Source organism: Malaclemys terrapin, chromosome 9 (genome assembly GCF_027887155.1).
Source record: "Malaclemys terrapin pileata isolate rMalTer1 chromosome 9, rMalTer1.hap1, whole genome shotgun sequence".
Classification (NCBI taxonomy): domain Eukaryota; kingdom Metazoa; phylum Chordata; order Testudines; family Emydidae; genus Malaclemys; species Malaclemys terrapin.
In genome coordinates this window covers 71,799,479-71,824,885 of record NC_071513.1, presented here as the reverse complement: position 1 = coordinate 71,824,885, position 25,407 = coordinate 71,799,479, and the positions used below count along the sequence as shown (strand labels likewise).

Here is a 25,407-nt window from a genome sequence, read left to right as displayed (position 1 = left end):
GGGAAGATATGCAGTGAAATTACACTCAATCTAGTGAGCCCTGAATGGTACTGTATATTTAATATACTATACACAAACACACAAACTACATTAAAGGAATGTTAAGCCTGCAAAGTTAATCCCCAAAAGTTTGCTTGTACAATCTTAATTTTGGCTCTTTGTTAATTACGATAGGTTTTTGTTACATAACTTTTTTCCTACAGTCCAAGTCTCCCTCCCTCAGCGCTTCATCCAATCCTGTTTCCCCTCCATCCCGGCTTCTTCTCCCAGTCTTTGCCCAGCCAGTCCCAGTTCTCCCCCCTCCCCCCAACAGATCTTGCTCTTTTGTCAGATCTTTGACCTCTCCCCAACCCTACCACTAGTCCTCAGTCCCAGTCATTTTGCCTAGTTAATTTCAGTTTCTATCCCCATCTGCCAGTCTCCCTGCCCACCCTGCCTTTGCTCCAATTTAGTCCATCCTCCATCCCTATGACTGGCCTTATCCCCTCTACATTCAAAGCCAGGCAGCTTCTTCCTTCACACTGCCTGTGCACCAGAGGGGAAATATGAGATCACAAGAGAGGCACCCTACTTTCAATTCCGGTGCCCAGACCAAGATCCAGCACAGCTGAAATGGAAAGTCTCATTGAGCCCCAAACTAGAACATGCTCAGTGCCAACAGAATCTGAGAATTTGGCTGCTAAAATTAATCTATACTGAGCATGTGTAAGTCACAATTTTTCAAAGGCTTATAATTTGGCCAAATTTGAGCAGATTTTCATTAAAACAGCGAATGGCACATTCCTGACAAAGGCTACACCCCCGTCCCACCAATTTTCAAGTCCTTGCACCAAAGCATGGGTGCACTAGAGCTGCTGAAAGATACCATCACCAGAAATTTTTAACATAAAATTACACTTTTCCCGCTAACTTTGTTCTCCAAAATGGCTGAAATTTCAGAAAGAGATCAGCCTTAGACAGTCACCTGATATGGAAAATTCCAGCCCAAACAGTTAAATGCTGCCATAGTTACAAAAAATTGAAAACAGGATCTTATAATGGGAAGCGTCAGGTAACAGAAAAAAAACAACAGGAGTACTTGTGGCACCTTAGAGACTAACAAATTATGCTGAAATAAATTTGTTAGTTAGTCTCTAAGGTGCCACAAGTACTCCTGTTCTTTTTGCGGATACAGACTAACACGGCTGCTACTTTGAAATTAGTAACAGACATGCTACAAACCCTGCCAGTAATATTATAGAAATCATGTTTAAAAACAGTTATGGTTTTGCAAATAGGGAACAATCATTTAAACTAGAGCCTTCTAATGCAATGTATGCACTGGATATGCAAGTGTTAAAATGCCTTTTGCTTTAGCTACACTGCACTCTTGCATCCTATGCAATAATTTACAATAATACAGAGACTGATCTAAAAATGATGTTGCACAACAACAGTTCAGAGTGAAGCTCTGAATGTGGTTTTGGTTTCTAGGGTAGCTCATCACCTGAAACAAGGTTTTGTCAACATTAGTCTAGTGTTTTTGCTGTTGGGAGTTCCAGCTGCAAACGCACACCAGCCCCACTGAGGAAGTGATTCAGAGGTAAGGAGCATAATACAAGCTTCTAAGTACTCCTTGAGTGGCTACTCCTAGAGGCTTCTGGCCCCTTTTGTTCAACTTTATTAATCTTGCAACAGTCTTGAAGGACCTGACCCAAGATATGAGATGTCAATCCAACTTGAGGGATAAGTTCTGTTTTGCCTGAAGGAGTCATTAGATGGGGGAAGGGGGCAGGCAGAGAGGTTTTGGGTGGAATGGAAGTTTTATATTGGGGTTTTATATTATATATTTGTGCTTGTAGTCATTCCCGTTTTGGGGATAGATGGAAAAAACAAAAACATTTAAAACATTAGCCAAGATATAGATATGTTAGTATTATTAGTTTGGTATAAAAAGGGAGATGCCTGCAAAAACATCCTAAGAATTTATCAATGTGGGGCAATTTCTACTAATAAAGGTTAGCTAATAGAGTTTGTTATTATTCGTTTTTGATATTTAAAACTGGTGTTCACAAAACCTGGCACAGGCTCCTTTTAAACAAGTAACCCCAGTTAAGTATTAGACTGTAAACTCAATAATAGTTCCCATTATAAAGAAAAATCTTATTTCCTTTTGACCACACTGGAAAAGATTTTTGATAAAAAGCAAATAATTCAGTGGATGATAAATGAGACGTTCCAAAGAATTTTTTTTCTTGTTAGACCTCTCTCCTGTAAGGACGAGATTTTACTTACTTTAGCAATTTGGGGTTGAGATGCCTAATTTATTAAGGAGCTTAACTACAGATTTGGGAGGCATCTCCATTTCAAAACGCCTGCTGGTTTTGTTTTGCTGTAAAACATCAATGGGAGTCTTACCAAGAGAATAAACAATTTACAGTTTAATTCCATACCCAATTACATTGAACTCAAAATAGATCTACAGTGTTAAGGGAGTTTCTCCACTCTGAGAACTAATCCTAATTGTGTTGAAGTGAAATATTCACAGCTCCCTGGAATGATCATTTTATCCCACATTTTGGCTGCACAGGCCCCAAATTAAATTCAGATGATATTAGGGATTAGAGGATCAATTTCCAACTAGCAATTTAAATGTATTGCCATAAAGTGAATAGCTTCCCCAATATACTAAACCAGCTGTTCTCAAACTGTCAGTCGTGGCTCAGGTTACAGGTCCCCTGCGTGGGGCTGAAGCCCTTGGGCTTTGGTTTTGAGCCCCACACACACACCCTGGGGCAGCGGGGCTTGGGCGGGCTCAGGCTTGGGTTCCTCCTCCTGGGGTTATGTAGTAATTTTTGTGTCAGAAGGGGTCACGGTGCAATGAAGTTTGAGAACCCCTGTACTAAACCATTCTCATGTGCTTCATCAAGTTTCAGAAGTATGATATACCCAGTTGTTTCAAGAAAGTGATCTGGCAGTCTTTACAAAACAGTTGAAGTTATCAGAAAACATGTTAAGCTTGTTTAAAAAAAAGAGGTGAAGGTTGGGGATGCAGGACATTTTATATCCTACAATAGCCCCCAATTACAGATCTCTAGTTTCACAAAACACACCCACACTCCCGCAACTCACTTTACTTCCTAGTTGGAAATAATTCAAGTTGGTATCTGGGAAAAAAAGAGGGGATAAATATTGCTCTCTCTTTTTACACTATTTGCTGAGATGAGCAATCTGAGGGAATGCAATTGTACACTCAAAGTCATTCCAAATGTTTGAGGTCCAGCTGACATGGGCAAGAACAAATCTTGGGCTTGCATAGCTAGGCACACATTACAGCAGGAAAAAGTGGGAAATGTGTTCAAGTGTACACATTTAGCTGTAGACCTGCAGAGAGCTTGAGTCACTTCAGCTCTATTCATGTGCAAATACCATATTAACACAGCAAACTCATCTACTTCTGTGATTACACTAGCATTTCTGCCCTTCATTTTGGTTACCATTGCTACAAGAATCTCCTGCGGCCCATGAAAAAACCAAGACTAGTCCAAAGGTAACTGGTCAATAATTAGTTAAAATATCGTCAAAAACGGACAAATATTTTAAGCACAAATTAGAACAGTAACAAAAAAAGCGTTAGAGTTGGTGGTCTCCAATAGGCCTAGCCTTAGATACTTTTGCTTAATTACAAAAACAAATTACTAAACTGCGTTATTTTAACTAGAACAATGAAAAACAATGAAATGAAGTTTAGAAAATTAAAGAATAATTATTTTTACAGGTTAGCATTTAAATGTAATGGACTTCAAGATTGAAGAGTTACAAAAGAAAAATTAAACTAAACACACAGCAACTATGCAAGAAAAACAATCATTTTTAAATGCACTTATGCTAGGTAGGAGGCCAATTCTACAAGCATCTTGCTTTTTGCTATTTTTCTTTACCAACTTCAATTGCTTCATCTACATCAGGGGTTGGCAACGTTCGGCACGCGGCTCGCCAGGGTAAGCATCCTGGCGGGCCGGGCCAGCTTTATTTACCTGCTGACGCGGCAGGTTCGACCGATCACGGCCCCCACTGGCCGCGGTTTGCCGTCCCGGGCCAGTGGGGGCCGCAATCGGCCGAACCTGCCGCGTCAGCAGGTAAATAAAGCTGGCCCGACCCGCCAGGGTGCTTTCCCTGGCGAGCCGCGTGCCGAACGTTGCCAACCCCGATCTACATCTTTGTTGTCATCAAATTCACCAGCATCCCACTCTTCCTCTGGTGATTACTGAGTCATCTTTTCAGATGCCATTTTTTCCTGTAATCTTAAATTGTGATTCAGGCACCAGCTTCCCAGCAGTAAAGGTCTTCAGTCTATTTCTGGTTTTGAATGGACAATTCCCCAAACTGACCAATTTCATTCTACACATGCAGCAGTACACGGACGTGTTAAAAAATTTCTGAAACCGTAGCCAGAGTGCCAGGAGGACACCCCTTTCCATCACAACGAAGGAGCAAGGTGTTTTGATTTAAGTGCTGGGACTGCACTCCACATTGCTTTGCAACTGAACAGGCCACTTCTTGCTTTATAAATTTGCTACCTCCATCAGAACTGTTTGTTCATTTGGAAATCCTTTAAACATTTCAAACAGCTATTAAGAGGTCACAAGCTGAATTACATTAATCTTCAGAAAGGACTTGCCCTAGAAACATGGATCAAGAGGGTAGGCAGCATTATGTGCAGGAATGATCGCTTGATTTTTTAATGATATTATTTTGTCTATAATCTTTTTCTCTTAGATTTGTGTAGTGGACTGTGAAAAGAACAGTCCATTTACAAAATCTGTTTCTTAATATTCAGGAACCTGTTCCTGGATTCAGACAGACAATGTAGAACTATCATTTTCCATATTCTGAATGGACTGAGCTACAGTTCAAGCAACAAGACAAGGGGGATATGACCCCACCACTTCAACAGAGAAGTGATTGAAGAGTCTTCTTGCATATCTGAAGTTCTTTGAGACATTTAACAGAAGATAACCTTCCTGTGCTCGATGGGTTACTCAAGATGGGTAAAACTGAATGCTTTACTAAAATTAAACAAGTACCATTTTTCAGTGCGTTTCTTTTGTCGTGTCAGAGAGCTTTCAGATCTTCAACATCACCAATGAAAAGCCACATTGTAAGGACAGAACATCCGTCATACGGGTTTCGATACTCGTTTATCAACAAAGCCCAAGCAGCTTTCATATTAGCCACATTGTCAGTCAACTGAAATAACCTTCTGGGAACCAATTCATTGATTATATTTTTCAACTGCTCATCAATTCATTGGGTTATGTGCTAATCCCTCAGATGTGCATCAGAGTAACTCCACAACTAGTGTTTTATTTATCATGAAGTTGATGGTACCCTCATTGTGAAAACTGCTACATCCATCAGACACCAGAGACAGCTTGTGCAATATGAACATCAATCCTCTCTTTCACATAATCTGCTTCGGCATTCGGAAGAGTTCCTGTAAGCCATTTCCTACTGGGTACTTTATAAATTCGATGCAATTTACAAAAATTTCTAGCTTAGAAGATTTTCAACTATATGAAATGGTGTATTGCTGGCATAAATACCTCCGGCAAATATATGGTCAAGTTGGTTCTTCTGGTCAAAGGATAGTCTCTCTGAAAAAAAGTGTTAATTCCAACTTGATGAAGATCAGAACATAAGAACATAAGGAAGGCCGTACTGGGTCAGACTAAAGGTCCATCTAGCCCAGTATCCTGTCTACCGACAGTGGCCAATGCCAGGTGCCCCAGAGGGAGTGAACCTAACAGGTAATGATCAAGTGATCTCCACCCTCTGACAGACAGAGGCTAGGGACACTATTCCTTACCCGTCCTGGCTAATAGCCATTAATGGACTTAACCACCATGAATTTATCCAGGTCTCTTTTAAACTCTGTTATAGTCCTAGCCTTCACAACCTCCTCAGGTAGTGAGTTCCACAAGTTGACTGTGCGCTGCGTGAAGAAGAACTTCCTTTTATTTGTTTTAAACCTGCTGCCTATTAATTTCATTTGATGACCCCTAGTTCTTGTATTATGGGAATAAGTAAATAACTTTTCCTTATTATCCACTTTCTCCACAGGAGAACTTCCCAGGAGGAAGAGTTTTCAATGCTGAAACTTATTAGAAGAATTTAAATGCACTTATGCTAGGTAGGAGGCCAACTCTACATATGTAGTGTAGACATAATCTAAGATAGTGTTTGGAAACTACTGATAGGATATGACTTAAATATACACCCAGAGATTCCACACCAGTGTATAAAACTTAGTTTGGAAGAGACTGATAAACATCTCATATAAAAAGTGCTAAATAAAAGCACATTCTATATTAAACATGGAATTATAAAAAGTGTGTTAAATGGATGATTTAAACAAATATAAAACAAGTTTTAAACTGAGAATGTATCTTAGAATTAAAGTTAATAAAAAAGCATGTTAAATACAAAACAGCATTAAAACACTCAGTACTTGCATTACCCTCATTTATAAATGCATCCAATTACTAGGAGATTTCAATGCTGTTTCCACCTGATAATATTTCTGCGTATCTTTAGGACCTCTCTCCTCCACCTGAGCTAGTGCTTTTTAAAGGAGCACTCCCAATCACAGCACAGTTGAAAGGAAATTTTACACACAGAACTGCAACTAAACAAAACTGGTGCAAATGCTGACAGTAGTCCATAATTTACTCCCGAGGGAATTCTGTGCCAAAAAAAATAAGAATTCTGCACACAATATATTAAAATTCTGCAAATTTTATTTATCAATAAATAAGTGTGTAGGCTCCAGTGTGGCAGTGGGGAGCCCAGGCCACTGGCTACATGGAGGTGGGAGATCACCCTGCAGCACCCTGCCCCCCAGGACAGGGACTTGGCAGTGAGGCTGCACCCAATCCTGACAGCACAAGGGCCGGTCCTGCCCCTCCATTCCAGGTGCACTAGGTGTGGGCAGGCAGGCTCAACCCAGGAGAATCCAAGTGTGGAGGAGCTTAGTGGGGGGGGGGGGAGGGGGGAATCCAGGCGTGGGGTAAGAGGGTTCTGTGTGTGGCTCAGTGGTGGGGGGGGTGGATACATAGGGTCTCACTGGGGGGTTCTGGGTGCAGGAGCAACGGGACTCTGCAGGGGGGTCCAGGTGAAGGCTGCTGGGTCTCATTGGGAGGGGGAGGGGGAGAAAGATCCCAGGTGCAGCTGGCTGGGATTCAGTGGGGTGGGGGTTTGGATACAGGGGCCTCATCAGGGTGGGGGGGTTGAGTGGGCCTGCTTACTGGGGGGAGCCCCAGCTGCAGCAGAGGGGAATGCCACATGCCAGGCTTCCACTCCCCTCCACCCAGATTTCCTTGTCCCCTTCTCTTCTGCATCCCCTCCCCCTTTCTCTCTCAATTGTTCCCTGCCCCATTCCCCTCCCCTTACTCCGACATCCCTCCTCCTTCCTCCCTCAAATGCCTCTTCCCCTCCCCACCACGGGCACTCACTGTTGTACACAGAGAGGTAACCCAACTGGCACTAGGACCTGATGCAGAGCCCAGTGGCAAGCTCCAACAGCTGGACAACTCTATGCTCTTAGGAATGGGGGGGCCTCAGTGGCATGTAACCCTGTGTGCCCCTCATCTCTCCTCTGTTTTGGGGCATTGGGTTCCCCAACTTCCCCTTCCTCTCCCCCTACCCTGCACGCAGCTTCCCTTTGCTTCCATGTCACTTTCTGCAGGAAGCAAAGAAATCTGCGGGGGCGCAGGGGCAACGTTTTCTTTCGTACACGCAGAATTCCCCCAGGAGTAATAATTATTAGAAACCCTTACCACAAGATAAATAGGTTATAACATTTAATGTTGTATAATAATGTTTGAACTTTAAAAAAATTTTAAAAGGTCATCTTACATTTCTCTAGTCAGCTCCTATTATTCGGAACATGTATTTCAGAAAACATGTGTTTAACATGCTTGCAAGAGAGACAGAACGGAGGAATAAATTTTCACTGTTCACATCCAATGTAGACCCACAGGATGGCATATGTCTGTGTTTTAAACATATCTGTACTTTGAGATTCTGTAGTGCAATCACCACTCCTTGTTTTACCTCTACCAAGCAGGGATGAAAGTGACTAGCTAGAACAGCATATTTTAAACTATATAAATAATCTGACCCCAGCATCTCCTGTGTGCAATCTGTATTCTCACATTCGCAGCAGATATTTTCCAGATCCCCATAAGCAAAGGCCTGCCATTAATTAATTGTCATTTAAAAGCTATTTTATTCCATGCTGCTTTCAACAAGGAATCACTCATGTCTTACATGAAGAAACTCTACATGCATTGCAGACATTATTATTTTTGCCTTATTGCAATGGTTGTACTGTAGATTGTAGATCCTTTCATACCAAGGAAACGATCATTCGTGTTTTTCTTTTAGTGGGAAGTCACTTTCATGAATGCAGCAAGTTGCATAATTTGACAAAATGCTATACCACCGTTTCCCAAATGGTGGGTTCCAATCCACCAGTGGGACACAGGTAGGGTCTAAGTGGGTCACGCATGCCGCAGAAGTACTCCTCCCCCCATGCTCTCACTTCCCCAGAACAGCAAGGAATGGCATGTGGAGCAGGATCTGGGCAGCAGTGTGAAGGAAGCACGTCCAGGGTACAAGCAGGATGGGGCAGGCTGCTGGCTGTCCACTCACTGCTCCAGACACGTACTCCACACTGCTGCTGCCACCCCAGATCCCACTCATTTTACGAGCAGCCTGGTAGCGCTCACGACCACCTAGGGCTGCAGAAACAGATGATCACGGCCACCTAGAGCTGCAGGACAGGGCAGGGCTGAGAAGAGTCAAGCAGGAGGCCAGGGCTGAGAAGGGGAGGACAAGGGTAATGGTGGGTTCCCAAAGACAAAATGGTGGTTGATGGGTAGCCTTAATAAAACTTTTGAGAACCACTATACTATAGCCTTACATTTAATTTAAGGGCACTGGACATACATTACCCAAATGATGAAAACCTCATACTATAATTTATAGTCCTGATATAACTAGCATATTATTGACGTTCTTTACAGCAGTTACAGTAAGAAATTCAGTTAGGTTGTCATTAGAGATTAAATATTGAAAATACAGATCTCTAGAGCCAGCTTTTGTGCATCTTTTTGTAGTTGCCCTTGCAAATGCATTTTGTTCCAAGATCAGAATACTCAACCTAAAGAGCCCAAGCTCAAAGAAAACTGTTTTCCTCCTTAGCAAATAGCACATCTGATGTGGCATAAGGGGAATAGGCCCATATCCTTACACCCAGTGAAGCAAAACAGTCAGACATCCTGCCTGAGCGCCATATACCCATCCATAAAGGGAAGGTCACCACATAGCTTCAGGAACCCTCTTGCACTACCAAAGGCTAAGTACACTATCTCAGCAACCCTCCCAGCACCTGCTCCCCTGAAAGATAAGGAAATTTTGACCACAACCTTTCTAATCCCCAGCATGACACAGCATTATGCCACCACAAGCAGGATGCTCTATATTGCATCACAGTTACTATTAATAGCATTTTTTAAGTCTCATTCTTATGAATATGGATACAAGACATTTGGTTGTCAAACTTAATGTTATTAGTCTAACAGCCTTATTAGTTGGGGATATTTGTTGTACCCTGTTTCCCCGAAAATAAGACAGTGTCTTATATTAATTTTTGCTCCCAAAGATGCGCTAGGTCTTATTTTCAGGGGATGTCTTATTTTTCAGAAATGAAAAATGCCTTATTATCGGTGGATGCCTTATTATCGGGGAGGTCTTATTATCGGGGGGATGCCTTATATTACAACGAGAGGCAAAACTGTAAGTAGGCCTTATTTTCGGAGGATGTCTTATTTTCGGGGAAACAGGGTAGTAGTTTGATATTTTTAAAAGGGATTGCTTGGTAAAGGTGCTGATGGAAAGTAGGCATCCCTAGGAGATGGATTTAAGGATGTGGTAAAGTGACCGTGGTCTGTGCCTGCAAGTGGAGAAGTAGAAGGAAATGTACCATTAGGAGACCACTTTATTTTGTGGTTGTAAGTCAAAGATGTTTTGAGCTTAAGGACCCTAATGCAAAACATGGCTGTGAAAAAAAAATTCTAAGGTGTTTGTTTAGTATTTATGCATTGATGTCAAAACCACATACAGATTTATAGAATCCTCCTCTCTCCAAAATTCTACCAAGAATTTAAAAATATAATAGTAAGAAAGTGATTGGCAGAGACAAATTTTAGCTAGAAATCAATCTCAGACCCTTCCTATTAAAAATGCCTGAAGAGAAGAAAAAACTACAAAGGAAATTCCAAGGGCATAAAAGCTATTATGTGAACATTGCCACTGAAAGGCCACTTATGAGAGAGCAAAGTAAGAATATTTACCCCATTCTGAGCCCACTTCAGACAACTGTGGACTCTGAAATTAAAGGCGCCACAGTGCGCCAAGACAATCTAAAGCATGTGTGCAAGCATCCTCACATAGCTCTACCAATACACCCAGATTTTATAGCTATGCCAATACTTTACTTTAAGCAGCCCAAAACGGTTAAATATGCTAATTTTGTCTTTTAAGGCGGCCAATACACAGGAGGACAGAATTACTACTGATTTAACTGATCAAATCATGTTAAAATCGTCCATATCCTTGGTAATCTGTATTTGTCATTTCTTGCACTGTACAGTAACAGCTAAAGTAGATTGTCTAGTGGTTAGGGCACTAGCCTAGGATGTGGATTTGAGTCCCTGATCTGCCAGTCTTCCTGCGTGATCTTGGACAAGTCACTTAGGGTACGTCTTCACTACCCACTGGATCGGCGAGCAGCAACTGATCCAGCGAGGATCGATTTATCGTGTCTAGACTAGACGCGATAAATCGACCCCCAAGCGCTCTCCCATCGACTCCAGTACTCTAGCTCGGCGAGAGGAGCAGGCAGAGTCGACGGGGGAGCAGCAGCAGTCGACTCACGGTAAGTCGATCTAAGTACATCGACTTCAACTACATCATTCACGCAGCTGAAGTTGCGTAACTTAGATAGCCTCCCTATGTCTCAGTTCCCTAAGGGCTGGTCTACACGGGGGGGCAGGGGGGCGGTGAGAAGAGAGGATCTAGCTGTAAAAATAATAATGGTACTTCCCTGCCTCAGGTGAGGTAGCTGAGTCATTCAGGTACTATGGTAAAGGGGGCCACACAGATACCTAAGGTAGATATAGAGACAGATGCTACCCTGAGCAATGGTGTAATTTTTTCCAACTGTAAAAAGATAGAATATTTAAATCAAAAGTACAATAAAAGCTTTTTTAACTGGCATGTTGGGAAAACAGGGGTGCTAGTAAATTAAAAGTGCTGGTTAACTCTGAGGTAGGGGTTTGGAGTGTGGCGGGGGGGGGAAGGTTGTGGGGCACACTCTGGGAGGGGGCTTCAGTGCTGGATGCGGGGTCCCCCCCCAGCTCCGGCATCTCCCCGCAAGCAGCTCCCCGTCCCTGCTGCTCCTAGGCACGGCCAGGTGTCTCGGCTCTGCAAGCAGACACACTGCCTCCATCTGCAGGTACCGCCCCCCACAGCTCCCATTGGCTGCGGTTCCCAAGGGCAGCATTCCTGGAGAGCCGCCTGCCAGCAACAGCAGGGACGGGGAGCTGCTTGTGAGGCGCTGCCGGAGGTGAGCACCCCCACCCACATCTGGCACCTCAAGTCCCTCTGACACCCCAACCACCTGTCCCAAGCTTCTTCCCAGAGCATGCCCCGCAGCCCCTCCCACATCCCAGCCCCCTTCCAGCCCCACCCCCACTCCAACTGCACTATAAACCGGACTTTCAGTGCAGATCAGAAATCCCGCTTTATAGAGCTTGATGGTTAGTGAAGTGCCAGATAAAAGAGCTTTTACTGTAAGATACTACAAAAGAGCAGTGAGAAAGCCAGTGAGTAGAAAGGGTTTATTCATGTGTCACTGTCATCCAGAAGTGACACAAGTGAGCCAGTTCAGATGTAACGTATTGCAGTTCCATTGCTGTACGTTTCCAACAATGAGAGGGCCAAAAGCAGAGCTAGAGCTAACTGTACTATTTGACGTTCTACTAGCCTATGGAATCCACCAGTTTCCACATATTAAGACAAACTTAAATCTAACAAGTGTTTAAGTTTAGGAGGAGTCTATTACAGACCACCAAATCAGACTATAGAACCACACAACTGTTATATCTATAATATAAAGAAAGTAAAGTCTTATATTGTCAATACTAAAACATCCTTCTGATTTTCTGAAGACTATAGACAATTTTGTAATACAAGTAGTATACCTGAGTTAGGATAATTCTATTTAGATCTAATTTATAAATGAATTAAAGACTAGTGGTTTCTTTGGTTCAATTGAGCATGAATCCCAATTAGAATTTAAAAAATGTAGGACTAGAAGGGAAATCAATAGGTCATTAGCACTGAGGCTAGTCTAGGTAATATTTAAACACTGGTCAGCGAAGGACTGTCTAACATGCAATAATGGAGATTTCATAATCATAATCAGTGCTTCTCAAACTTTTTTCCCTCCACGGACCACTTGAAAATTGCTGAGGGTCTCAGCGGACCACTTAAAGATCTTTCCAGATGTTGTTTGTACTGTTAGCTAGCTATTGTAAAGCGCTTTGGATAAACAAACAAAAAAACCCACCTTAATAAACTTTTTTTGTTCTACAAAAAAAGCACACAACTCATATTTTAATATCAGTAGTCTTACCCTCTCTCCCCCACCGTGGCAGTCCCCGAGCTGAGGCTGGGAAGGAGGGCAGTCTCTCCCCGGCAGCCGCAGCCCTGGAGGTGGGGAAAGTCGCCTCTTTCTCTGACCGCCACAGCCCTGCGCATCCCAAATTCCTCCCACCCTCCTCTTCTCACCCAACTGCCCCCCCCCCCCACAAGGCCACCACCTCACCTTACACGTGCATCTTCTCCAGAGACCAGGCACCTAATTAGCAGACCCATCCTTGCGCAGCTCCACTAATTAGGTGGGTGGCCCGTCCTTCTCTTGTGTGCGGTCGCCCAGGCGCACATCTTAGAGGGAACTATCTGCGGACCACAGTCTGAGAACCTCTGGATTGGGCATTAGGGGAAAACTGTAAGCGTATTTAAACACTGAAACAAATTATCTAGGGCCCTGGTTCTCAAACTGTGGTCCACGGACCACCAGTGGTCCACAAGCTCCATTCAGGTGGTCTGCGGATAGTTCCTTCTAAGGTGTACGCAAGCGTGGCTCCACTAAAGACGACTTTCCCCAGCTCCAGGGCTGCAGCTACCGGGGAGAGACCCTCACTCCTTCCCAGCCCCAGCTCAGGGTCTGCCACATTGGGGGAGAGAAGGCACATCCATCGCATTAGAAAGGTAAGACTACTGATATTAAAATGTGAGTTGTTGCTTTTATTTGTACAACAAAAATGTTAATTAAGGTGTTTTTTTGTTTTTTTTAAATATAGCGCTTTTATCCAAAGCACTTTACAATAGTTAGCTAACGGTACAAACAACATTTGGAAGGATCATTAAGTGGTCATTGAGATCTTCAGCAATTTTCAAGTGGTCTGCAGAACAACAACAACAAAAAATTAAGAATCACTGCCCTATACCATTCATACATAGTTTTAATTCCTAATTTTCACAACAAAAGCATACTTGTTTCTTCACCATGGACACATCTTCTGTGACACTGAGCAAGCTAATAAGACTATTCTGGAGAGAGTTGGAAGTGGACAGCAATAAAGATCACCTATTTGGATTAAACCTAGTTTGCACTTCAAGTTTATTTTCTCCCACACCTTAATTACCAAAGCTGACAGGAGGCTGTTAGAGAGGAGCTGTGTTGTATATTTATCAGTCTTAGTCAAAATAAAATGTGATCTATACAGTTACACTTCATCAGACATCTTCTGGATAATCTTCTGAAGGTAACTGAATATCAGCTTTAAAAGTTTAATACTGACAATAATAGCTGAAACAACCTTAAGTATATATTTTCCCACTATTTACATAGTTTCCCTCTTTCAAAGTAATACCTGAATCAAAATTATTGGCCACTTTAATCTGTAGAATAAGAACCTGATGTTTCATCATTGCACAATGCATTTTAGATTTGAAATAACGGTCTCACTATACTACAAAGGAAGTACCCTTTGAAGCAGTAGTAAAAAACAAATTAAAATTGGAACATAGGAAGAACTGTATCTGTTCCTGTAGAGTATGAAATAGATTATGTGAAAAATTGCATGAATAAAGCTCTACAGTAAATAATTCCAAACCACAACCACTGCAGTAGGTGTCAAAACTATATGAACTCCAGTAATTTTAGGATAATTTTGAATGAGGTCATATGCAGAAGCCAACACAGAGGTGGGCAAGCTCCTGGACCGGGAGGCTAGCTCCAGCCCCTCCCCCGCAGCCTCAATGCACTCACTCCACCGCCAGCACCATGCGCTGGGCAGCAGGCTCTGAGCTCCTGGGGCAGTGCAGCCGCAGAGCCCGGCCTGACAGTCGGTCTCTGTGCTGCGTGGTGGCGGTGGCAGCATGGCCCAGCTCCAACTGGGTGGTGCGGCTGTAGCGCCGCCAGCCACCAGTGTTCCAGGCAGCACAGTAAGGGGGTAGGGAGGATTGGATAGAGGGCAGGGGAGTTCAGGGTGGTGGTCAGGAGGGGGTCAAGGGGCAGGGGTGTGGATAGGGTCGGGGGTGAACAGGGGGCAGTCAGGAGCAGGGGTTCCAGGGGCAGGCAGGGGACAGGGAGAAGGGGTGGCTGGATGGGGTAGGGGTCCGGGGGGACCCCCATCAGGAATGAGAGGAGGGGTTGGATGGGATGGCAGGGGTCTGGGGACAGTGAGGGGACAGGGAGCGGGGGGATGTGGATGGGGCAGGAGTCCCAGGGGGGCTGTCAGGGAACAGGGGGGGTTGGATGGGCAGGAGTCCAGGGGGACAGGGCCACAACCCCCTACCCTAACCGGCCCTCCATACAATTTACGAAACCCGATGCAGCCCTCAGGCCAAAAAGTTTGCCCACCCCTGAGCTAACAGTTTAAAATCTTGCTCTATTACTAAGTTCTCTCTCATCACTGTTAAATTCCATATTAAAAATTATGTTTGTAGTGAGAAACACGTCAGTTTGAATTATAGGTCTATTTTGACATGAATACTTAGCGAAACTTCTGAAAGACAATGAGACAGCAAGACTAAGGGCTTGTCTACACGGCACTTTACAGCGCTGCAACTTTCTCACTCAGGGGGGTGAAAAAACACCCTTCTGAGTGCTGCAAGTTTCACCAGCACTGGTAGCTATGCCCCTCGGGAGGTGGGTTTTTTAAAGCACTGTTGCCTGTGAAAACGCACCCTTAGAGGAGAGGTGGGCAAACTTTCTGGGCCAAGGGCCACATCTGGGTGGGGAAATTGCATGCAGGGCCAGGGGTTGAGGTGCAGGAGGGAGAGCGGGGTGTGGGAGGAGGTGCAGTGTGCAGGAAGGGGCTCAGGGCAAGGGATTGGGGCAGAGGAGGGATACAGGGTGTACGAGGGGGCTCAGGGAAGGGAGTTGGGGTGCAGGAGGGGTGTGAGGTGCAGGCAGAGGACTTAGGGCAGGGAGTTGGGGAGGCAGGGTGCAGGAAGGGTTCAGGTTCCGGGGTGGCAGCGGTGCGCGCCAGAGCCAAGGCAGGCTCCCTGCATGTCTGCCCTGGCCCCGGGCCGCTCCAGGAAGCTGGGGAGGGAGGGGGGCACGCAGAGGGCTCTACATGCGCTGACCTTGCCACGCCTCCAGGTACCTCCCCCAAAGCTCCCATTGGCCAGGAATAGGGATCTGTGGCCAATGAGTGCTGCAGGGGGCTATGCCTGGAGGCAAGGGCAACACACATGGACCTGAGGGCCATTTCTGAGAGTGGCACAGGGCCCTCGGCACCACGGGGGGGGGGGAGGAGGTGGCACGTGGAGGGCTCTACGTGCGCTGGCCTTGCTGCGCCTCCAGGTACCTCCCCCAAAGCTCCCATTGGCCAGGAATAGGGATCTGTGGCCAATGGGTGCTGCAGGGGGCTGTGCCTGGAGGCAAGGGCAACACACATGGACCTGAGAGCCATTTCTGAGAGCGGCACAGGGCCCATGGCACCACGGGGGGGCAATTCCGCAGGCTAGCTCCAAAGCCTTAAGGGGCTGGATCTGGCCCGCAGGCTGTAGTTTGCCCACCCCTGCCTTAGAGAAACACCAGCAACAGTCCTAGCTATTAGACAAGTGTTACTTGTATCAGTATTAAGTATATTAACTCACTCTGCAAAGAAAGCATAATTGTATATGGATAGGTTCTTGCATGATAACTATTAAGGCTTTTTCTTGATCCAGAATATATGAAGAAATTATAAACCAAAATGAAATAGTTTGAGGCTAAGTTTGTTTCAAACAAAACATTACAATTTTTAAAGTCCTTTTAATTGCTATTTACTCTATTTGTAAAAATAGTAGCCACTTCCTCAGGATTTTAAACACACATTGCATATTTAGAAACACTGGGCAATGACTTATATTTGTTAATCTTCTAATAAAGTAAAAATTATCAAAAGACTAAGAAGCTCTCCTTCAAAGGCTCTCTCTCTCTTCAGGTATTTGTATGTATGTCTAGTGTCTACCAGTGGTGGCTAGACAATTAGCAGCCCCACATCCTGCAGTTTGACTTGGTGGGTGAATCCTTCATCTTATTGTAGCCTGGCCTATAGACCTCAGTGGTCCATAAATAGTAGCTCTAACTGGTGAGCTAGAAGGGATCCAAGTCACTTGGATCCCAACTGAAGTCATTTTTTACATATCACATGTGCTCATGTTTATTTAAAATAGCCAGCCTGCCAATTAAAGCAGTATTGTTATGAGTAATTCAAGTGTGTCATCAGTGTAAGCAGAAGGAACGTATGCAGTCATCAAGCTTATGTACAGTATCTTAAAATAGTTTTGAATATAAGCACAGATAAATTATTACTTTGAGTTGGCTGCTTTAGGGACCAAGTATATATCCAACTCTAAAGCCTGTTCACAGTTCCACAATCTGAGCTCACTTTTCAATTTTGAATGGCCTTCACACAAGTATACACATGTGAAGAGACATCGGTGCAAAACACAATGAAAAGAAAAGGAAAAGCAAGATTAATTAGGAGTCTAGTGGTATAAAAGGCAGCTTATTCAAAGGAAATGCAATATGGAACTGACTTGTTTGCTTTGTTTAAAGAAAGCAAAGCTACCAAGACACTTAGTTTGCAATAGCTATCTTTCTACTCCCATACCCGTTTCTTCATTCTTATTAAATATAAAGGGCTAGACATTGGTTATTTGGATTTCTGAATTCAATATACAAACCCAAGACATCGAATGAAATAATATTTACTGCCTAAACATTGTCAAACTGCTTCCTTCCTTTTAGGCTCAAACCTATAGACATTGGCACATGCAAAGCTTTATCTGGGCAGTCTCACTGAAGCCAATATGACTAAAGTTACACAGATGAGTTCACAAGCTACCCTTTAAAACTGACTGCTCTTCAATGCTTCTGATTTCATGCATGTGTCTTTCTGGTGGGGGATGGGAGTGAGGCAAAGGAAGATATAGAAGGCTGTTGGGTCCATTACTTGTACAACACACATGTAAGCACAGCAATTCATAAAGAATTAATTCTATATTTTGGTACAGCAACTGGAAGACATTCTTGAAATTTCAACAGAGTTTCATTGCCAGTAACTTTGGACAGCTTAAATATAAAGTTACCATCATCACATGAAAATTCTACCAAACTATCTCCTGTACTTTCTACAGTTTAAACTTTAATCCAGGAGAAGAAAACCAACTCATTTAAATAAGCAAAGTGTTTGACAGCCTGGCATTCTGCAAATTCTGTCCTACCTCATCATGACCCTTCATGCATCACAATTTTATGAACTAAAATATGTATCAAATCAAAACCAATTTACTATTAACAGGTACTCTGCCAGTATTTATTCTAGAGTTAATCCTTCCATTAATTTTGAGAAAAATAGTCATGAAAATAAGTAAAGTTTGCTTCCCTCCCTCCCAAACAGCCACCCAATGTTGCTTAAAAACACAATGGTTTCTATATTTTTAGTTTTAAAAATTTAAGTGATTTAGGACTCAATCTTGCAAAAGCTTTCACTAGCTCGGGTCATAAAGCTATTCATAGGAATACATGCTGACAAGATCAGGACCCAACTCGAGTAATCCACATTATTAGTCTTGTATAATCATATTCCAAGTGCTAAAATAATGAACCACCAAGCGTGTTACACTACAGCATTAAGCAAAATCAAAAGACTAGTTAAAGGAGTTGGGGGTTATACCCAGAAAGGGAAATTAATGAACATATTAACGCAGAAAGCTAACGGATTTCTCACGTTCTTTGTGGTTAATAGTTGCAATGCCACTAAAATATTTGGAAGGGGAGAGGGAGGGAGGGATGAGCAGGGTAGTAAAATCCAGCCCAGAGAAGTGAAACCAGGCCGCTCTCCGGTTTAAGCCTCCACGGCAAACGAAGCACCGTTGCTGGACACGTGCAAACAGCCTTGCGAGATCACCAACGGTTACCGGCCTTCGCACAACAGCCCACCCCCCGACAACGGCGGCGGAGGAAGGGAAATCGCACTCGCAAGAGAATCACCCACCCGAGGCAAACACCCCACGCGAGAGCCAGCCGGGATCCTCCTGCCTCCCGGCCGCTCTGCCCAGCCCCCTCTCCCGGCCGCACTCACAGGATGCCGGAGCAGGAGGTGCACACGAAGCTGCCCACCGTCATGTCGGTGTAGGTGGGGCCGCGCTGGTCGCAGTCGAAGCACTTGCGGTTGGGCGGGAGGCTGCTCATCTCCCGCAGCAGCTTCAGGTGCTTCTCCTCCTGCTTCCGCTTGGCGCTCGCGGCCATGGCCCCGCCGGGGAGGGGAGAAGCCGGCGGCAGCCGGGCCCCGCACACACCGGGCGGCGGCGGCACGCAGGGGCCCGGGCTGGGGGCCCCGCTCGGCCTGGGGGGCGGGGGAGGCGGCGCGGGGAGGGGTTGGGGCCGGGGCCAGGCCCGCGCGCACCGGGGGAGCGGCGCTGAGGAGGCTGGTGGCGGAACGGGGCCTGGGGCGGTTGAATAACGAGCTTAGGCGGAACCTGCGCGACACCTTTGCGTTGTGGGAACGGACAAGGAGAGCGGGGCCGAGGCGGGGGCCTGGGGCGGCTGCTCCGAGTGCGCTGGCTGCCTGCAGCGCCCCCTGCCGCCAGGGGGGACTCAGAGCTCCCCGATCCCCACCCGACAAAGGCTTGGCCACTGGGGCTCTTACCAGGAGTGGCCGAGGGGGAGAGGAAAGGCCAGGGAGGGGAGAGGGGGAAAAGGAGTGATTCACATGGGTGTCTTAGAGGGAGGGTGTCGCCCACCTGCTCGCTGGCCCAAAGGGAGGTGGGGTTTCCTCCTGTGAACACTGTTGACAAAAATTAAATCTTTTAGATTTCCAAACACCTTTTTCAGACTGTTGGCTTGCTGGCAAAGCATCAACAATCAAAATATTTTGGCAAACACCCCCGCACACACACATACGCGCACCATTTTCACCTGTTTGGCATTTTGATTAAATACCAACGTTTTCTGCAGAAATCAGATATTTTTCCCAAACGTATCATTTAGCTGAAACTCCAGTTTTCCATCAAAAAACAGTTTTGAAGGAAAATTTTCTACCAGTCAGTACTCCCCTGAATGCAGCCAGCCCTTGCCGACATACAATAGAGATAGGGCTCACTGGAAGTTTTTCAGGAATGTGAATGTCATTGTCATGTTTGCAGTGTTGTTGCTCTCAAATGAAAAATGATAAAAGACAAAAGCACCATGTCGCTTGTAGGCAAACACTTTTCATAAAACGATCACTCGATATCTGAATCACAGTCCTCAAGAGAAACCTACATAACATGGTTAAAAGGTGAGCCTGGGGCTTACATTCATAACATTGCTAGACACTAACAATCACGGTTGTAATAAAAACACTGGATTTATGGTGTATTAAAACAATTTGTAACCTGCTAACCCCCCTTTTTTGTTAGACTGCAGAGGTGTTATACATCCGAAGAAGTGGGCAGTAGCCCACGAAAGCTTATGCTCTAATAAATTTGTTAGTCTCTAAGGTGCCACAAGTACTCCTGTTCTTTTTTTAGAGGTGTTCTCAGGTCACTTCACTTGCAACAGTCTCTTAGGGCTTGGCTACACTTGCAAGTTAGAGCGCATTAAAGCAGCCCCAGGCACCCTAACTCCCGATGTGTCCACGCTGGCAAAGCACGTAGAGCGCCTGGCCTCTGCAGCTGGAGCGCTCCTGGTAATCCTCCTCCACAAGAAGCATAAAGCTTGCTATGCCCCAGCTGAAATGCCCAGGCGTCAGTGTGGACGAGGTGTTGCATTACTGTGCTGTGATTGGCCTCTGGAAATGTCCCATAATCCCCTGAAGTTAAGTGGCCACTCTTCTCATTGTTTTGAAATCGGCTGCAGGCATGCGGATATCCCCTTTCAAAGCTCCATTTCTGAGAGCCGGAATGCTTATCTGCTCCAGGACAAAGCAAACCATTAGTGTGGAATGCTGCTGTTGTGAGTGTGTGTGGCAGGGGGAGGAGGGGTCTGCTGCTGTCTGAACTTACAAGACAGCATGCTGACACACACTCAGCCCCCCAAAACTCACTGTCTCTCCTCCCACATACACACACAACACACTCCCTGTCACACTCCATCCCCCTCCCCCATTTGAAAAGCACGTTGCAGCCACTTGCACACTGGGATAGCTACCACAATGCACTGCTCTTTGTGGCGTTGCAAGAGCTGCTAATGTGGCCACGCCAGTGCGCTTGCAGCTGACAGTGTAAACACATGACAGCATTTTCCCTGCTGCGGTCTCTGAAGGCTGGTTTAACGCTCAGCGCTCTACATCTGCAAGTGTAGCCGTACCCTTAGAATATGTGCTAAATACTGATGCCAAAAAATCCATTCCACGGCCACCTTGTATTTAGCTGTGACACTCTGACTACCTTTTCCAGACCTGAAGAAGAACTCTGTGTATCTCAAAAGCTTTGTCTCTCTCACCAACAGAAGTTGGTCCAATAAACAATACTATCGCACCCACCTTGTCACTCTCATGACATTTTCAGTCATTCAAAGGATTATAAAATGTTTGCCTTATTCAAATCTTATGTCTAAGTTTAATGCCGAAGTTTGTTCATCCTTCTCATATAAAGAAATAAGGGATACCAAAATGTGGGACTAGTAGAGTGGCACAAAATGAAAAACATATTTTGTTACGTACTAGAGATGCCTGGTTTTCAACCAGCTCTACTTTGTACAACTTACGTATGCAAAGATTTTCAAATGTGTAGTTTGAATTCATGTTAGAGCTTTCCAGAGCAAGAGCAAATAATTTGGGTCTTTCAAAGTAAGTCAGATTTTTCACACAGAAACTGAAGGAGAGAGCACACCTCCAGTGAGGAAGCTCTTTATAAGATATCTAGTTCATAACTCATATCAGCTGTAACTATTTAAGGTTTATAATCTAAACAAATTTATGCCACCATTTAAACACTTTAGCATATCACACTGTCTGGAGTGGTTCACTCAGTGAGTGCCAACCTCAGGGCAGACTGCCAAAAAAGCAGGGCAGAGACTCAAACTGGTTGTGTGGTCTACAATGAGATTTCACCAGCCCAGTAACAAATGTGAACTCCTAAAACACCATAACAATATTCCCAAGGAGTTACAGACAGTGCCCTTGGGCATTCCATTCTATTTTGCCATTCAGGCAAGCTGGACTTAAAGTGATAGTGGATTGCTATATACCAAAGATCACAAAAGATTCAGGTATCTGCCATTCCCAAGAGACCAGTCATTTACCCCAGGTCATTTTGTACCTTAGATCTCTCACACCAAAGCCAACACTTGTAGCCAATCCTGTAATAAACTAACTAAAGATTTATTAACTAGGAAAAAGAAATGAGAGTTATTACAGGGTTAAAGCAGGCAAACATATATACACAAATGAGTTGTAGTCTCTGGTTTCCAAAAAGTGACAGTTGTAGTAATCTGTCAGCTCTGAATGTCTTTTAGGGCTAACCCAGGTTGCCCCTGGGAATTGCTGTTGCTGTTTCTGTTCTAGCTCCGGCCCAGTGAGAGTCCAAACAGCAAAGAGATGAAAATTTTTCCTGTCAGCTATTTTTATGTCTTTCTTCCACAGTTCAAAGCTGATGGGAGAAGCCCTTTTGCACTTTGCCTTTTCAGGTATGTTAAGGGACAATTAACAAAGTCTTTGTATTGTGATGTCCCACAACACCCATTTATTTTTGATAGCCTTCTTGATGACGAGGAGATGATCCCTCCTAACAGGATCACAGTTTCAGAGCAAACATTTTTTACAGTTACACAGCAAAAACTTTAATATTATATTATAGCACGGGATAAAGATATTGTGTAAGATTAATGCATGCAGCAACTTACAATCGTTTCATAAAGTCTAAACATTAAACTCTTTGTTATAGGATCAATATCCATCTTAGCCATACTAACACACAGGTGAAACAGACTGGTTTCCTGCAATGAATATGTCAGTGCTCAGCTGAGGCCTAAAGCCTTGGCAAGAGCTGGCACCTGGTTTGCCGGTATTACATAGCCCTTTAAATTTTCCTTTCTTCCCCAAAGTATGACCATTCGTGATTTATTTTTTACAGGCAGAGACCAAGTTGAACTTTTCTATACTAACAGAATGAATTCAATAAAAACTTTGCCATTTTCAATCATCCCTTGTACTTTTATAACATTTCCTGATACTAGCTTTCCAAGATGATCCCTACTTGATCTTCTGGAATTGCTTCAAGGAAATTATTCATTGACTATTTCAGAAAAGCTTAGTGAGCATTTTCAAAATGATTTTTAGAAGAGAATTGTGTTTGTGAGAATATCATCATCATAGATCTTTGTCTTTTTTGTTAAGTTCAGACATACACATTCTTCCCTTGCTAAATCTGGCTGCCCTGGATAAACCAAACACTTTTTTGATCAAAAGAAAAAAAAATAGAACTGTTCCATAGAATGCTGAAGGAGCTCTTGGTGCTGTTCTGAATTAAATCTAGCCATATTGTACTGAAAGTGTATTTGGGCTTTGTAAATCTTCTTAAGGAATGTATTTCAAGTGAGTACAGTATATTTTAAAGAAAGCAATTAGTGAATACATATTGCTGTACTGTGATTTAATTTACAAACTTGCTTAGTTGCTGTATCTCCATTTAATGAATATGAACATAACTTCATTCTTTTTGGAGGGTGGTGTGATGCTGTATGATTGAAGATGTAAATTTGTCATCATTGCAACCACTGTTGTACAGTTGCACTAAATCTGAATCAAAGTATGTCATGTAAGGTATCAATGGAACAGTTTTAATCTGCTAAGTATGATAATCTTGTTTATATGCATGTATCATCTTTGTATCTGAAGTTATGAATATTTGCTATGTATTTGTATCTCAAACATGTTTTGTTCTTGGATGACACCTACAAGGTAGATTTATATCTGGTCTAGTCAGCCCATTGTTGATGAACCTTGAACCATACAATTGTTGAGGGACCATTCAAGTGGTGATAGATGATTAAGGGAAATCAGCTCTTCAGTGAATCTTCCTGCAGATGCCTCAGATAGAATGGATCCAATGGCTTCTTCTCTGATTCAGCAAGCATATAAGGATATGTGATGAGGACATTTGATCTAAAACTCCATATTTTACCCGTAACTTTCCATACTCATGTGACCCTGGACTCCATATTGGCCAGTAACTTTCCATGGATATGGGCTGAGCTATAAATTGCAAGTGAAGACAGCACTGCTTTGTCTTCATTCTCTGGACTGTAACTTTCTATGGAAGCTTTGAACAAAAGCTTGAATGACCCACAAGGTTTTGGGTGTGATCCAGAGAGAGACTTTTGCATGCCTGCAGAATTACCATATCTGATATGATCCTGACCTGCAAACTATAAAAATCAATTGTAATGTGTATGATTCCTTAACCATTTTATAACTCTCTTATTTTCATATCAGTAAACCTTCTGTATAGTTACTAAAGGATTGGCTACAAGTGTGATTTTTGGGTAAGATCTGAGTTATATATTGACCTATGAAACTGACTGATCCTTTGGGACTGGAAGAACTTTACATATGCTGAATCTGGTTTTCTGTAACCTCTCATCAGAAAGACCAGGTGTCTGGGTGGTGAGAAGGGCTGAATTGCCTAGATTGTGTTTAGCTTCTTGTTAACCAGTGTGATGATACAGAAGCTTATTTTGTTACCAGTTTGGTGAATCTAATGTTAGAATAACCACCAGTTTGGGGGTATTTCTGCCTTATCTTTATCAGTATGTCCTGAGTTTGGCATTTGCAGCTCTACCCAACACCAGCTGCAGTCATGGGTTAAGATCCAGCTATATTATGCATTTACTGCCTAATTCCTCACCCCTGAAGCCAAGAATAATTTTACCAGTGGAAGCAGGATCTGGGCCTTAATATTTACCCTTGCGGTTTTGCTGAAGTAAGCAATCATGGCCAAGATCCTCACTTGATGTTATTTAGCAAAGCTCTATTGACTTCAGTGGAGATTTTACAATGGATTCAAGGAATTGCACTAATTTACATCAGTTCAGCACCTGGCCCCAAGTCTTAAATTTTAACCAAATATTGCACTGTTCTCCAATTTCTCTGCCTCTTATAATGAAAGCTTCTGATTTGTATTATTAAAATAATCATTAACTACTATAATCTTATATATCTGCCTATGCATTTCTAAAACACACATCTCTGTAATGCCTAGGCATGATTAATATCTATCTATCTATCTATCACACAATTAAGAGTACTGTTGTTCCGATCTTAACAGAACCAAATGTTCTGCTCCTTTCCGTATTCATTTTTCACTTCTCTCTGAAGGGTTATTATTTAGCAAATATGCACAAAACTTCTGCAGCTAACAGCAGCTTTTAACTTTTGCTTTCTATAAACTATTAATTCAGGAGATTTTCAGGCTGCAGATGAACTTGCTTTTAATAAAAAATAAAAGTTAAAAGCCAGCTGGACCATTGGCCAATGTTTTGGAAAGCAATGGTGAGCAGACAATTAATTTCTAAAATCCTTTCTTTCTGCAATACAAGTATTATGCATAACAAATTAGATGTTACTCCCATTATAGTCAAAGACAGTTTTGTCATTGACTTTGATAGGATTGGTCCCAACTTTACTTTGTATGTTATGAGTATATTTGCATGAATATCACATTAGAATGTTACACATTCTTTAAGAGAAAATACAATTTTTATTAAAACACAAAGGTTTAAGGCTAGCAGGTGAAATCCTGCCCCTATTAAAG

General features: G+C 43.5%; 1 protein-coding gene across 16 annotated transcripts in view; it reads right to left on the bottom strand.

Moving 5' to 3' along the window:
• AGFG1 (ArfGAP with FG repeats 1) overlaps nucleotides 1-19,149 on the bottom strand; it is a 76,950-nt gene extending 57,801 nt beyond the window's left edge. For 3 of the 16 annotated variants that reach the window (XM_054039659.1, XM_054039667.1, XM_054039670.1), the window contains exon 1: nucleotides 18,756-19,145. In XM_054039659.1, coding sequence (XP_053895634.1) covers nucleotides 18,756-18,922 — 167 coding nt within the window. In that variant the 5' untranslated portion in view covers nucleotides 18,923-19,145. Of the gene's footprint in view, nucleotides 1-18,755 lie in introns of all 16 variants that reach the window. The other 13 variants (XR_008446183.1, XM_054039662.1, XM_054039660.1 and 10 more) reach the window with 10 other exon arrangements.
• Nucleotides 19,150-25,407: the final 6,258 nt, after the last annotated feature.